General features: G+C 42.7%; 1 protein-coding gene across 1 annotated transcript in view; it reads right to left on the bottom strand.

The window, feature by feature from the left end:
- Window positions 1-13,597, bottom strand: part of LOC311245121 (uncharacterized protein) — a 226,948-nt gene extending 213,351 nt beyond the window's left edge. The window contains exons 1-2 of the mRNA XM_084334913.1: window positions 12,919-13,597; window positions 8,430-9,074 (exon numbers count right to left, since the gene is read on the bottom strand). Of these exons, the coding sequence (XP_084191039.1) occupies window positions 8,430-9,074; window positions 12,919-12,955 (682 nt within the window). The 5' untranslated portion in view covers window positions 12,956-13,597. The remainder of the gene's footprint in view (window positions 1-8,429; window positions 9,075-12,918) is intronic.
- Window positions 13,598-14,783: the final 1,186 nt, after the last annotated feature.

The following is a 14,783-nucleotide window of genomic DNA, read 5'->3' as shown; positions in this document are numbered from 1 at the left end:
AGCCCTGCAAAGAAGGTGAACATCTCCATAGACAAATAGCGCTGGCAGAGGATGGTTTAGGATGATCAAAGTGCGTGGCAGAGAATGGGTTAAAGTATATTTAGTTTTTAAGAATTGTAAAGGATAGGCAAAAATAAGCATGTGTTTCAGCCTATTCCTTTTTTCGGTCATTGAGTTTGGATTTTGTGTGTGAGCTTACTTTGAATATGTACAATCAATCAATCAATCAGTTGCCCCCCCAACTCCAAAAATAAATCGAAGGTCAGCCCTAGGAGGCAAGCTGTTTTTTGTAATGTTATGCCATTTTATATATGGTTTAACTATTTAAAAATACAATGTTACTTTAAAAAAAACAATAACAAGATAAACACTTTGGGTGCCGGAAAACGCTTTACAGCGTCATTCCCGGCCATGCTCAAGTTGCCGAAGGACGCTTTACAGCGTCTTTAATATCAATATTTCAAAAATCTGTGATCGGATTCATATTTCCCCTCCGCTGGCCTGAGATCCACCAGGAGGACCCACTGAGCTCTCTGGCGGTTCAGGAGCGCCATCTGGTGGCCGATCGGCGCAATCGCCAAACAGGAAGTGCTGTGGAGGTTGTGCTGGTCGGCCATATTACTTCCGGGCACTCGGTTTGGCTCCCGGCACTCTGGCTCGTCACAATATATAGCGATCCATTGCCAATAACTCGATAAACAACATGATTTGGACGTATATAGTATTATACAAGCTGGAAATGGTTCATCAGGATAAACATCCCATAATCGAAAACTGTCTACACCACGCTGATCGTCCAACGGCGCGAGGAAGATCCGGTAAGATTCAGCGTTATTTTTGAACGTGTTCCATATAAACTGTTATGATGAACATATGACCCACACTAGATGAATGATATAACGCTGCCCACGGAATTATAAACGATCCCCCGCCCATCCGGTCATCATCAGATCATACGTAGATCATTCTAGAAGTACGTCCAATTGAAATTTTTTATATCGCCCCGATTGCCATCAAACTGTATTTCATCATCAATATAATGCATTTGGGGCTATAGATCACGTTCTGGAGAAAGCTGCAGAAAGAGATGAAAACATACTTATACATTAGACCATACTTTACTATGAATATGTGAATGAAAAAGTTTAACGTTGCTACACAATGAACAATACATATAGGACTTTGAATGGGCCCTAATAATGGCAATGTAGCAATAGAATTTAAAAAGTTATAGCCATGCAAAGAAGGGGTACTTCTCCATAGACAAATAGAGCTGGCAATCTATGGTATATCATGAATTTAACCCATGGCACCCAAAGTGTTACAGTGTTTATACAGATTATACAATTGTAAACTATTTTCTTATAAAATGCAAACTAAAGTGCTTAAATATATATTTTTTAAAACCTCTCTTCACTTACATCATACAAAGGATGATTAAAAACAACAGGCCAGAACAATCCCAACAATCTTAACACATCCAGCGCCAAAAACGCTGTCGTTGGCCGCCATGCGCCAGGATCGATGTACAGCGTTTTTTAGATCAATATTTCATTTTTTCGCCATGGCATTCATAATTCATATACCCACCCCCGGTCCTGCAGCTGGACCTTAGATGTGACTGCAACGACGGCTCAATACCGCCGCCTGGTGGATGGTCGGGCGAGTTACACTCGCAGACAGGATGTGCCATCAGCGCATCGATGAAAACCATCCGGCAGTCACATCTCGTTACGCGACTCCTGACAGACACTATGTACATAATGGATCGCTTTCTAAACTTAATAATCGATATGATATCGGCGCTTATTGCGCCATACAAACCGGAAATGGACCTAGGCGATCGGCATCGTATAATTGCGATCTTTCACCGCCAGTCTCATTGGCCCACGGTAAGAGGAATATAACGTTATTTTCAACCCGATTGTGCATTTCCTTGTTTGCAAACCATCGGATCAATATATCCACCCAACCTACATAAAGCAGTTACTGATGATGGGGGGATTATAAACGACCCCCCCCCCCTTTCCTCCGCGCATGATGAGGCATAATGTATACCGATCATATACATTTGAGTTTTTTGGTGTTGCGTGTATGGGGGGGAAACGGCAATGGATAATCTAATGCGTTTGGGCCTATAACTAGCGTTTTTGCAATTACAGCAGAAAAGATTAAAAACATACTTATATTCTAGAAGGTATTAACACAACAATGTATGAATGAAAAAGTATAACGTTCCCACATCCTGAACGATAGATAATCGATGTTGAATGGGCCATAGTAATGTCAATATAGCAATAACATTTAAAAAGTTATAGCCCTGCAAAGAAGGTAAACATCTCCATAGGCTTACAGCGCTGGCAGAGAGGGGCATGAGATGGGCAATACCCAGTGGTGCAGTCGTAATATGGGAACTGGTAACACGCCACGCCACGTGCACGCACGGGTACGTGCATGCGCACAGAACAGATTTTTTTTTTTTTTTAAATAGAGAAGCTGAAAAAGGTAGCAGGATGTAGCCTTCAATATATAAAGAAATTATATTGTCAACAGATATGGTTGAAAAACAAACAATGTTTTAAATGTAATAGTTACAATTTCTTTAATTGAATCAACTTAAACTAGAAAAGTAAATACAAACTAAATTAACAATGTAAGTTACATTGTTAATTTAGTTTGTATTTACTAGTTTAAGTTAATTCAATTAAAGAAATTGTTTTACACACAAACACAAAAGCAAACTTAAAATAATCAGACAACTTGTGTTTACTTGAAGTTTGTGTGTGCATGACTCCTAGTGCACAGCAAGGGAGGTTTGGTGATGAACCTTGTGGTGCGCTCACACCCACTCGCGCGCGCAGTTATACACACACACACAAGCGCATATACGCAAGTGCAATCTTTCTATCATACACGCTCTTCTTGCTCTCTATTTGTGTCAATGTGCGCGCGCGAGAGCAATTGGAAAGCTGGCGCGCAGCACGGCAGACGCTTGATTCAATCATAAGCAGGTAGACCCCCATCACGAATTCCGAGCCACATTAGTATTCACCTCCACTGCCGTCACACAGAATGAAGGGGGAGATGCATTCAGATAGCCAACACCCAGACACCTAGTCTACCTGCGCTTTTTGTTATGTAAAACGGTGGCCGCCGGCCGGGTACTTATTCACAACGAATGGATACAGCGCATTTTTGTGTGCACGTACACGCGAGTACACATCCGTGCGCGATCGCGCATACTTAGTTCTGCCTCAGTGATCTAATAACACGGCGTGTAACCGCGTGTGTGCACGACTGCACCCCTGGCAATACCCCCGGCGGGCAATGTGTTAACAGGGTTCAGGCAGGTTCTCAACTCTACAAACAGTCTCAGCAATGTTTCAATCTGCTTCAACACATAGTATACATATAACAATATAACATAAAACATAACAATAGGTCTGAACAATTCAATTCCTTGAGATCAATGATTTGTTTTGATTTTATATTGTTTGTATTTATTTACATGTTCGAATTAAATATTTCAAATCAAATCAATATACAATGTACATGTGATTAAACTGATGCAATTAAAGTAGGTAGGGGATATGTACAGATATAGATATCAAAATGTGGGAAATTATTACATGCAGCTATGTACAGACATAAATATGTGGATAGATATATACAGTATATGGGTTATATGCATATGATGCATATATGCTGGCCACAGGCTACTATTATCTGGTTAGGTTAAAATTAGGGATGTCCCGATCAAATTTTTTTGCTCCCGATCCGATCCCGATCATGTGATTTTGAGTATCTACCGATACCGATCTTTCCCGATCCGATCAAAAAATATATATAATATTTAAATTTTTAATAAAAAAAAAAAAAATCCCCAATTTCTCACATTACATTCACCCTGAATGTTGACGTTATCCAGGTGAAAAGTTAACTTCATTCAAGCAAGGCATTGCAATCCTTGACATAAATCATTTGATGTATAATTAAATCAAAGGAAATGCGTTTGGGTCTGAGTGTGGCTGGTCTGCTGTTCTGCAGCTGGATACTATTGGTTTGTTTTGGCAAAATTCTTCTGCTCTGTGTGACAATAAATAAATGAATGATGATATGCAATTTAAAACCAAAACTAAGGCCTCAGTTTAAGACGTGAACATGGTCATGTTTGTTGAATAAAAAAATTAAAGTTTAAAAAAGTAAACAAATTTAAAAAAATCCAGATTTCTTTATTTTTTTCTGATCCCAATCTTCGGAAAATCACGTGATCGGCCCCGATCCCGATCACGTGATCGGATCAGGACATCCCTAGTTAAAATGGTTATGTTTCCAAAACCTGTTACCATTGTTACAACATTGTAGCTAACATTAGCAAGAAATAGACAGTGGATGTAACACTTTAGCCACAGACATATTGTTGTCGACGTTTTTTGCTGTTCGACAGACCGTTCAAAGCCCCTTTCCCTCATTCAGTCACTAAACTTTTTGTACACTTCAGTGTTCTTGTGCATGTTCTCCAGCATCTGACGAATGTGATCGTCTGCCCAAATATCAACGAGGCAGTGTACCTCATCGCTGCTCCACGTTGACTTGACCCACGACTCATTATTATTATTTGCAATGTTGACCAGCTACCGCTGCCTAACAAAGAAAACTACAAACTGATCCCGCCCACAATTCAATGCGAAAGCGTCATCATGCAATGCGTATACAGTACGGCAAGTGAGTTGTGTCGGTTTGTTAAGTCGATTGCATTCTCACAGCGTACGAGTCGCTCCGGGTTCGGTTGTGAAGGATCGAGGTTTTTCAGTGTATATAATGTAAACAAAATTTATATAATGACAGCACTGCTTATAGCCATCGGAGAGCAACACAGGCAGAGAGAGAGAGTGTGTTAGATAAGGCTTGAAAGTGCAAACAGGCTTTGGACGTTTAGTGTGTGGTAGGAGCTGATTAACAATCTGCAGATGAGGCTGTGCTGATAGCCACAGCGTTTGTTTGGGTTAAGTTAATATCAACATTGCCGTTGCTATAGTGATCTGGGTCAAATAGCTGTGGCCAAAGACAGCGCGTCACATAGGAACGAGGAGAGGGGCGGGCCTGTCATTGATGATAATGATGATGATTATTATAATGTGAGTTTTCTTCCGCGTGCGAGTTAGAACAGGACACCGTGATACGAGCAGACGTGGAGAGAGAGACTAGAGGGTGGTGGTGGTGGGAGGGTGGTGGGAGGGGCCACCAGAAGGGTTTTGGCTAACGACAAGGCCTCAACCACCATTGGAGTAACAGAAGCAGCTAGCAGAAGTGACGATAGAATAATGAATTTAGTGTTCCATCAAAGACTTTTCAAGGACAATACGAAATGGGTAACATCTGAGGCTTTTGTTTATGTAATAAACAACGATTCCAAGAAAGGTACTACGCTGTCCAGTGTAGAATTCTTAGGTTTACGGATTGCATAAAGGGGAATGACAAAGATTGTACAGTCAGTATGAGAAGACGTCAAAGAGATAAACACAATGCAGAACTACACAAGCCAACCGATGAAGAGGTGATACTGGCTGATTGATCGAAATCTAACAGTTGGAAGTGCGCCAAGACCACCCTCTCTAGGCGGTCTCGGCCCGCTTGTTTTGTTCCACAACAGAATGCGATTGCCGTGTTCACATATGCCCAAACGAACCAAAATAGGGGGTAAACGCTCCAGGTTTTAAATTATGCAATTAGCAAAAATCGCAAAGCATGCAATACATTTCTTTTTTACCAGGAAGTCCCATTGAGATACAAGATCTCCTTTGCAAGGGAGACCTGGCCAAGATGACAGCAATAACATTTGCAATACATCACACAGCAATAAAATGTGCGATACATCACACAAGAACATAATAAAAGTGCATGTATACAATATACAATACATCACATGTAAACACAAAAACACAAAGCAGAATAGTCTACATGATATTAAAAGTGTATGACGAGACTTCCGGTTTGGCGAGGAGCAGGTGAGCAGCTGCAGAACAGAGCTCCCGGTCCAAAATTCAAGAAAGGTAATAAAAAGTTATAAAACACGATAAAAAGTAACAACTCGAAGATAAAAGAACGATGACAAGACCCAGTGCACAAAACTCGAGGAGAAGTGAGAGAAGAATGACCCCCGACAAAGAAAATACAACGAAGGGAAAGGTACAACACGAGGGGATGACGCAGAAAGTAAAACAAGCTAACATAACATTAGACCACAGCGAGGCGTGGCTGGAGACGGAGCTACAAGCTAACATGGAAGCTAACACGATGAATATGCAAGCTAGCATTCGGATCAGGCTAGAAGCAATACAGAACGCCAACGATGCTAACATGCAAAACAACACGCAGACTGGACTCGATGCAATACAGAATATTCAGAGGAGCATGGAGGCTAATTCAAAAGAAACAGGACTCGAGCATTGAGGACACACACACCGACCAAGATTCAATACCACATATGCATATTATTTGATAGTGAATGGATGTTATGACTCGAGACACACTGCAGATAACACACAGACCACTGGGAATACAGACAAGGTAAACACATTAGTTCGGAAAATTGGGTCTTGATTCGGGACATATAATATAAATAACGCGTACTAGACTAAACTGTAGACACTAACACACATGACGCACAACTAAGACGACGGGGAACATGGGGAAACACATTCGGAGACCTGACCGGGAGCTCTGGAACTGTACTATCATATGAAAGATAAAAATTCAAATAAAATGTTGGACAATAATAGGGGCATTGGGGGTGCGGAGATAAGTGATATAATAACGTCATAGGCGGCGGGTGCGCTGAAGGGGAGGCAATGACCGCGCAGCATGCACATTTTTTGCTTTTTTGTCAATATACACACGTCACCCACTAGGCTATGCGAGGCGAGACCGACTCTTTTAATATAGTGCAAATTAAGTGTTCAAATGAAGGCATCCAATAATAATAGATTAACCATTGTCTTACCTTAATGCAGCAGAATGCAACGTTTCGTCTTGGCATCAAATGATCTTTTCTGCCCGGTGCAGCCCGGTACACGTGTACGGGGAACTGAAAGTGGGTTGGTAAAAACCGACACGCGCCCGGTACAGCTTCTAAATTACTTTGTTTAAACACCGGCCTGTATAACAGGGAACACTGCATTATCGAGACAGCGCCCATATGAGGATCTGGCCGGTAATGCACAAGAGTAGGGTAAATCTGCAGTGCCGGTGACATTGAGTAGGATATTACAATGGAATAAAAGCCAAAACAACCTTGCAGTTACAACTCCCTGCCAAGTGGGGGTGTTGCAGCCCCACACGGCCATACGCCCACAGCGACCTCTGGCGTCCAATGAGTTAAGCCCGGAGCCCTAAAATACATACCTAAGTAAATGGAATATTGCTCCACTTCTACAAGGGTTATTTGCATATTCTTGGTATCTAGGGACATCTATGGACCTCAGTGAATGTATTCCAGTGTCAGAAATATTGTGTCTATTACTAGGCTTGCTTAAATTGTGATGAAACAAAGGAGAATATGAATTATGATTTTTCTTTGCATCTTTGACAGTGAATAACACCATGCTAACAATGACCAGACATGAAAAACTGCCACTGATCTCGTTCAGTACCTTCTTGAGATTGTGTGTACAAAAAATCTAAGGAAATGAAGATGATTAACCAGGGCTGAACAGTGCGAGATATATGTTGCACGTGCTACAGCAACATCGGTCTGTGCGATGAATGGATTTACTTCAGTAGCACATGTGCTACTAGGCATTCGGTTCATATCGATTAGGGGTGTAACGGTACGCGAATACGTACTGTACCGACCCAATGTGGTCCTCCGGTACAGTACGCGCTGTGCACCGAACGATTGCAACGGTACGGAACATGTGCTCCTTGGGAAAAAGGTTAGCGTAGAGCCCTGAATAGGAGCTATTAAAATAATTCATACAGAAGTAATTAGCTTGAAAGACCATAGAGGCTTTTGGGAAGTGTCGTTCGGAAAAATTCGAAAGAAAAATCTCTCCGTGTCCTCTACAAAATGGCAGAAAAGAAAATACAATTCCTGACGTTAAAACTTTCCAAAATGGTCGACTTTCGCAAAATATAAAACACCAAAACGAAAATGAAAATCTATCTAATAACACTTTAACCTATTGGTAAACTAACGTATTGATGATAATATACTGCTATTGTGACAATGTGACATCGTTATGATGTTTATACTTGAATATGTTTGAAAAATAAAACGATACTTTTGTCAGACAGTCTAGACAGATTGATTTGACGTGATGTCATTTGCGGTCCGCCGATGGACCGCACGGGTGGAAGAGGTTAAAGAATGAATTACTTATAAAAAGAAAGATAAAATGACACTTGTATCATGTATTGAATCGCTCTACCTTTGAGAGCAGCTCTAGCCTGGTCTTCTGTCTCCATCCCTCCATCCGAGGTGTGGTTCTCAGGGGGTTGAGGCTGCTGGTCCTGCCCAGTAGAGGCGGCATCGACACTGGGTCTGTTCTCTCCCACCTCAGCCTCTTTGATCTGGAGCTCTGGGTGATCGTCAATCAACGACGCAGATGCATCTTTGACCAATGAAGAGGTGGCGTCTGGTAACGTGGAATGGGCTTGTTCTTTGGGAGGGGCTTGTATTTCTGTGAGAGAGGCTTGTTGTTTTGTGAGAGGGGCTTGTTGTTTTGTCAGAGGGGCTTGTTGTTTTGTGAGAGGAGCTTGTTGTTTTGTGAGAGAGGCTTGTTGTTTTGTGAGAGGGGCTTGTTGTTTTGTCAGAGGGGCTTGTTTTGTCAGAGGGGCTTGTTGTTTTGTGGGAGTGGCTTGTTGATTTGTGAGATGGGCTTGTTTTGTGGGATGGGCTTGTTTTGTGAGAGGGGCTTGTTTTGTGAGAGGGGCTTGTTTTGTGAGAGGGGCTTGTTGTTTTATGGGAGGGGCTTGTTGTTTTGTGGGAGGGGCTTGTTTTGTGGGATGGGCTTGTTTTGTGGGAGGCTCTTCCTCCTTCATGGTCCCACGTTTTCCTTTAGTCGACTGCCTCACTGATGAAGAATGGAAAGAGGAAGGAAGAGAGGAAGATTAAATTAGACAAAATGGATTCAAACATGATTCTCTCTGGTGTCCATGGATCTAACTTGATTATCTCTGGTGTCCATGGATCCATCTTGATTCTCTCTGGTGTCCATGGATCTATCTTGTATGACTGATGCTACCAAAGTTAGAGGTTCGAGTGCCACTGTGAGCCATGCTAATACTACACCAAATGACATGTTATTTCATGTACATGTTGTGTTAATTCCTCTTAAAATACACACTCCTGATAACTACATCATAATTGCATAATTCATAAATGTACAGACAAGCTGAATTGCTGGTTATTTGTGATATCACGGATGGAAGAGGTTAAGAACGGCTTGATGAATGTGGCGGTGGCTTTTCTTATTGTTCTCTTAACACTTTCAGCACCAGCCATTACCCTCATCCCTGTAGCTAATGCGCCAGCTTTCCATAGCCTATCTTCACTGTGCGTCACTATGTTTGCAGAGCTATATCTATATTCTATATTATAGCTATGGAGACAATACTATGGTCATTTGACAGCCGTGGAACATGCATAAGAGAGTTAATTTTTTCATGTATACGTTCGCACATTATCCAGTGGTGAATATTGTATAGTTTCGGAGTGATCCGGGCTAATTCCTGAAAAGCTTAGTTATAGGGCGCTATGTGAATTTTGCTAAAGTCGTTGGCGTTTCTCACCTGGACTATTTCCAAATAGAATGTGTATAATGGGTATTATGTTTCATCATGAATGCATCAAGGGGGGGGGGGGGGGGGGGGTTTATGCTCTGATCGCCAGTAACGGCATTCGTTTTGAACACCACACACGCTGATCAGCTGGATCAATATGAAATCATTGTAGGATCAAGGTGGAATTGACGTCAGATAGTCCTTACCTTTGATCAGGGTTATTCCAAAAAGAATATTTCAATTGTCTGATCGCGATTTCCAGTATTGATGTCCATCTGGTCCCGGACATAATTTGGCACAATTTATGGATCGAGTGAGCAAGATGCGTTTCAAGTTGCTTGGGTGAAGCGTTAGACTTGCCTGGACCAAAATCTTCCGCCCGGAGGACATTAGATGTGACACACAGTCTGGAACAGGGTTTCAAAGGGTGAGCGATACTGCCACCTAGCAGGATCTGGCTGGTACTGCACTTTTGGCGTACCAGTATGGCTTTCAGCGGTAACTATAGGTCCGTGAGTGTAATATATTAAAATCAAAGAAAAGAAAAAACAATCTAAAAACTTAATATTAACGTAAAACGTTTTTGGCGCCCAACGGTTGGCGAGCAAACACATATTACGTGATTGGCCATGAATGAGTTAACAGACGGGTAAGAAACTATATAAGAAAAATAATGAGAGTATTGTTGAATGAGGCCCATTGTCTTTCGACATCCCGCCTCAGACTCCTCTGCTAGCTACGGTAACATTTCATTGATGTCCGTCTGATAATGATTTCACTGGCTGTATTGGAGCTGGCTGGCTACCAACGTGCGTTGTACTTGTAGCGTCACAAGCAGGAGCACAAGCAGCCAGCAGCTGGTGCACCACCTCTGTGCCAAATGAAGAAATTTCTCTTTTTTTTTGCGCATCCCCTGAATCGAACAATACACACATGCATTGCATCTCTCTGATAGACTGATGCATCATATATAACCATGTGCTGATTCATGATGTACCAGCTACACAGTGACCATGTTAACAGGTTAGAGCAGCTACACAGTGACCATGTTAACAGGTTAGAGCAGCTACACAGTGACCATGTTAACAGGTTAGAGCAGCTACACAGTGACCATGTTAACAGGTTAGAGCAGCTACTACACAGTGACCATGTTAACACTTTCAGTGCCGGGCCGTGTTTTCCTTTTTACCCTGTTGAATGCCACCATCCACGGCCAATGTTAACATTAATATCGCCTAATCTATGTTTTAAATTATGGCTATGTGTCTAATCTGCCCGTCGCTTATCAAAGACTCATTTTCCAGTCAACATTGGCAAGGCAGATTGTATTTTTATCGCTTCATTTCCGTTTGATAGCATTTTGAAAATCACCCGTTTTCCCGGGAAAAACAACCCATGCCTATGATAATCGCCTTTTACTGGAATATTCCAGAACGTTGTCATTTGTCGGCTTATTTATGAATCGTTTTCAAATAAACGCTAGATGATCGATAGTATATGTGTGCGCACGCACGCACGCTCGTGCTGTGCGCTGATAATCGCTGCTCTTATTTCCTCATGGCTTTTACAGTCAAAACAGCCATATCACATATCACATAAACGCTTATATATCAGTGAAAACGAGTCTGATTATCCTAACACTGATAACATAGATTCCTTACCTGAGGTCAGATGGTATCCAAATGGTTTATTCCAATTTCCGATCGCCATTGGAAAAAATCGATACATTTATTGATCCATCGTGTGTACAGTATAAAACACATGATCCACGTGGCTCAGAGGCTCCAGCATGAACTCTGGTAGACCCCGGCTGCATCAGTGAGAAGTAAAATGTGGAGTCAGAAATCCATTCTCCCATTCACTTTCATTGAGTCCATTCCAAAAGGGTGATTTACCATCTGGGAGACGATAGGGGGCGCTTTTTTCACATCTGAGCGCCGGCGGTCCCTGGATCTCCAACGGTAGGCTCGCGTGATGAAATATGATTTCAGATCGCTAATAAAAAACGTTTTAAAAAACGTTTTAAAAAATACCAGAGAATACTCGGGCGTGGCATTCAACGGTCGGGTCATAAACCCGAAAAAAGCCGTGAGTGGCACTCAAAGTGTTAATAGGTTAGAGCAGCTACACAGTGACCATGTTAACAGGTTAGAGCAGCTACACAGTGACCATGTTAACAGGTTAGAGCAGCTACACAGTGACCATGTTAACAGGTTAGAGCAGCTACACAGTGACCATGTTAACAGGTTAGTATTTATCAATGAACAAGTCCAAGTCCAAGTCATCAGTGCTCAAGTCCAAGTGGAGTCACGAGTCCTGAAAATCAGTACTACAACACTGCTACGAACACAATTGGCAGTGTCCGCAGGTGGGAAGCCGATGGGGCATATACTGGATTTCCATGCTAACGGATCATACTGAAAATGGTGTATAAATCAGTGGTGGAAGAAGTACACAGTTCCTTGTAAAAGTAGAAATACCCAGATAAATGAGTACTCTGGTAAAAGTCCTACATTCAAATTCTACTTAAGTAAAAGTAGAGAAGTATTTGCTATTGAATGTACTTAAGTATCTAAAGTAAAGGTATGGATTCTACTTGTTTGTGTATTCCAGTGCGTAGGAACATTCGATCCTTGATCCATTGACCTCTAAAAGGTTATGTTATCCATCTGAGGTCGAAGCTCCCATCGGCGGGACAACAATAGGCTCCAAAAGGTTTTTTCATAAATGCCCGAAAATGTTGCGATTCAGAATTGACCTTTCGCAAAACCATGCCTCTAAATGCCCAATCATATTCGATCAGCCGCGAGGCTCTGTGGAGATGTCGGACATCAAGCCAGCATTGAGAAATGGTGAAGCATTTCTTAATTAAGAGGTTAAGAATGGGGCGCCCCAGTGGCGAACCACATAGCGCACTCAGCCGCGACACGGCCGACCCGGGTTCGACTCCCGAACCCGTCGTTATTTGCAGAATGTCTTCCCCCCACTCTGTCTCCCATTCCTCCTCTGTCTCTCCCTACTGGACTGCCCGGTAGAAATAAAGCGATAAAACGCAAAAAAAAAAAAAAAAAGAATAAGAATAAGAATTACTTAGAAAGAGAAAATGACACTTCATCATGTATTGAATCGCTCTACCTTTGAGAGCAGCTCTAGCCTGGTCTTCTGTCTCCATCCCTCCATCCGAGGTCTGGTTCTCAGGGGGTTGAGGCTGCTGGTCCTGCCCAGTAGAGGCGGCATCGATGCTGGGTCTGTTCTCTCCCACCTCAGCCTCTTTGATCTGGAGCTCTGGGTGATCGTCAATCAACGACGCAGATGCATCTTTGACCAATGAAGAGGTGGCGTCTGGTAACGTGGAATGGGCTTGTTCTTTGGGAGGGGCTTGTATTTCTGTGAGAGAGGCTTGTTGTTTTGTGAGAGGGGCTTGTTGTTTTGTCAGAGGGGCTTGTTGTTTTGTGAGAGGAGCTTGTTGTTTTGTCAGAGGGGCTTGTTGTTTTGTCAGAGGGGCTTGCTGTTTTGTCAGAGGGGCTTGTTGTTTTGTGAGAGGGGCTTGTTGTTTTGTCAGAGGGGCTTGTTTTGTGAGAGGGGGTTGTTGTTTTGTGGGAGTGGCTTGTTTTGTGAGAGGGGGTTGTTGTTTTGTCAGAGGGGCTCGTTGTTTTGTGGGAGTGGCTTGTTGATTTGTGAGATGGGCTTTTTTTGTGGGATGGGCTTGTTTTGTGGGAGGTGCTTGTTTTGTGAGAGGGGCTTGTTTTGTGAGAGGGGCTTGTTGTTTTATGGGAGGGGCTTGTTTTATGGGAGGGGCTTGTTTTGTGGGATGGGCTTGTTTTGTGGGATGGGCTTGTTTTGTGGGAGGCTCTTCCTCCTTCATGGTCCCACGTTTTCCTCTAGTCGACTGCCTCACTGATGAAGAATGGAAAGAGGAAGGAAGAGAGGAAGATTAAATTAGACAAAATGGATTCAAACATGATTCTCTCTGGTGTCCATGGATCTATCTTGATTATCTCTGGTGTCCATGGATCCATCTTGATTCTCTCTGGTGTCCATGGATCTATCTTGTATGACTGATGCTACCAAAGTTAGAGGTTCGAGTGCCACTGTGAGCCATGCTAATACTACACCAAATGACATGTTATTTCATGTACATGTTGTGTTAATTCCTCTTAAAATACACTCTCCTGATAACTACATCACTGCATAATTCATAAATGTACAGACAAGCTGAATTGCTGGTTATTTGTGATATCACGGATGGAAGAGGTTAAGAACGGCTTGATGAATGTGGCGGTGGCTTTTCTTATTGTTCTCTTAACACTTTCAGCACCAGCCATTACCCTCATCCCTGTAGCTAATGTGCCAGCTTTCCATAGCCTATCTTCACTGTGTCCGCAGGTGGGAAGCCGATGGGGCATATACTGGATTTTATACAGTTATATTTTACCGTTATACCCCTAGTGCAGGGGTGGCCAACCAGTCAGAGACTAAGAGCCACAAAAATTACTGTGGTACCACAAAGAGCCACACCATATACCAGCGTTTCTCAACCTTTTTTTCAGTCACGGCACCCTTCATGCGTTTATAGGTCTCACCCGCTGGCCTCTGAAGTTGCTAATGTCTTTTTTATTTGGGCCTCACAGGGTTAACCTCTTAAGCCCAGGGCGGTCAGCAATGTTCCCCCTAAGGTGCGCACACATGGCAAAACGCTCCCGCGCACATCTGAAATCTGTCGCGCACAGAAACGTTTGTGTAAAATATGCATGTAGTTAAATTGACTGGCGCGTTGCACCGAATACTACGGTAACCTGTTGCGTGTGACGTTACCAAGAGAAGCCTCGCTTTCAGTGCTTTGTGGGCGTTGCTACTGTGCGCTCACACAGACACACACAACAGAGCAGGAAGCGGACAGATCCGACCAGCATCGCTGGCTCCTCACAATGCCAACGCAAAAATGTACATTACAGATTAACTGCAGAGAAAATTCCCAATTTATCGTCCCGGTCGAGACT

Source organism: Notolepis coatsorum (genome assembly GCF_963971535.1).
Source record: "Notolepis coatsorum genome assembly, chromosome: 1".
Classification (NCBI taxonomy): Eukaryota; Metazoa; Chordata; class Actinopteri; order Aulopiformes; family Paralepididae; genus Notolepis; species Notolepis coatsorum.
Note: the sequence above shows the minus strand (reverse complement) of the source record. Positions and strands in the feature narration are given on the sequence as shown.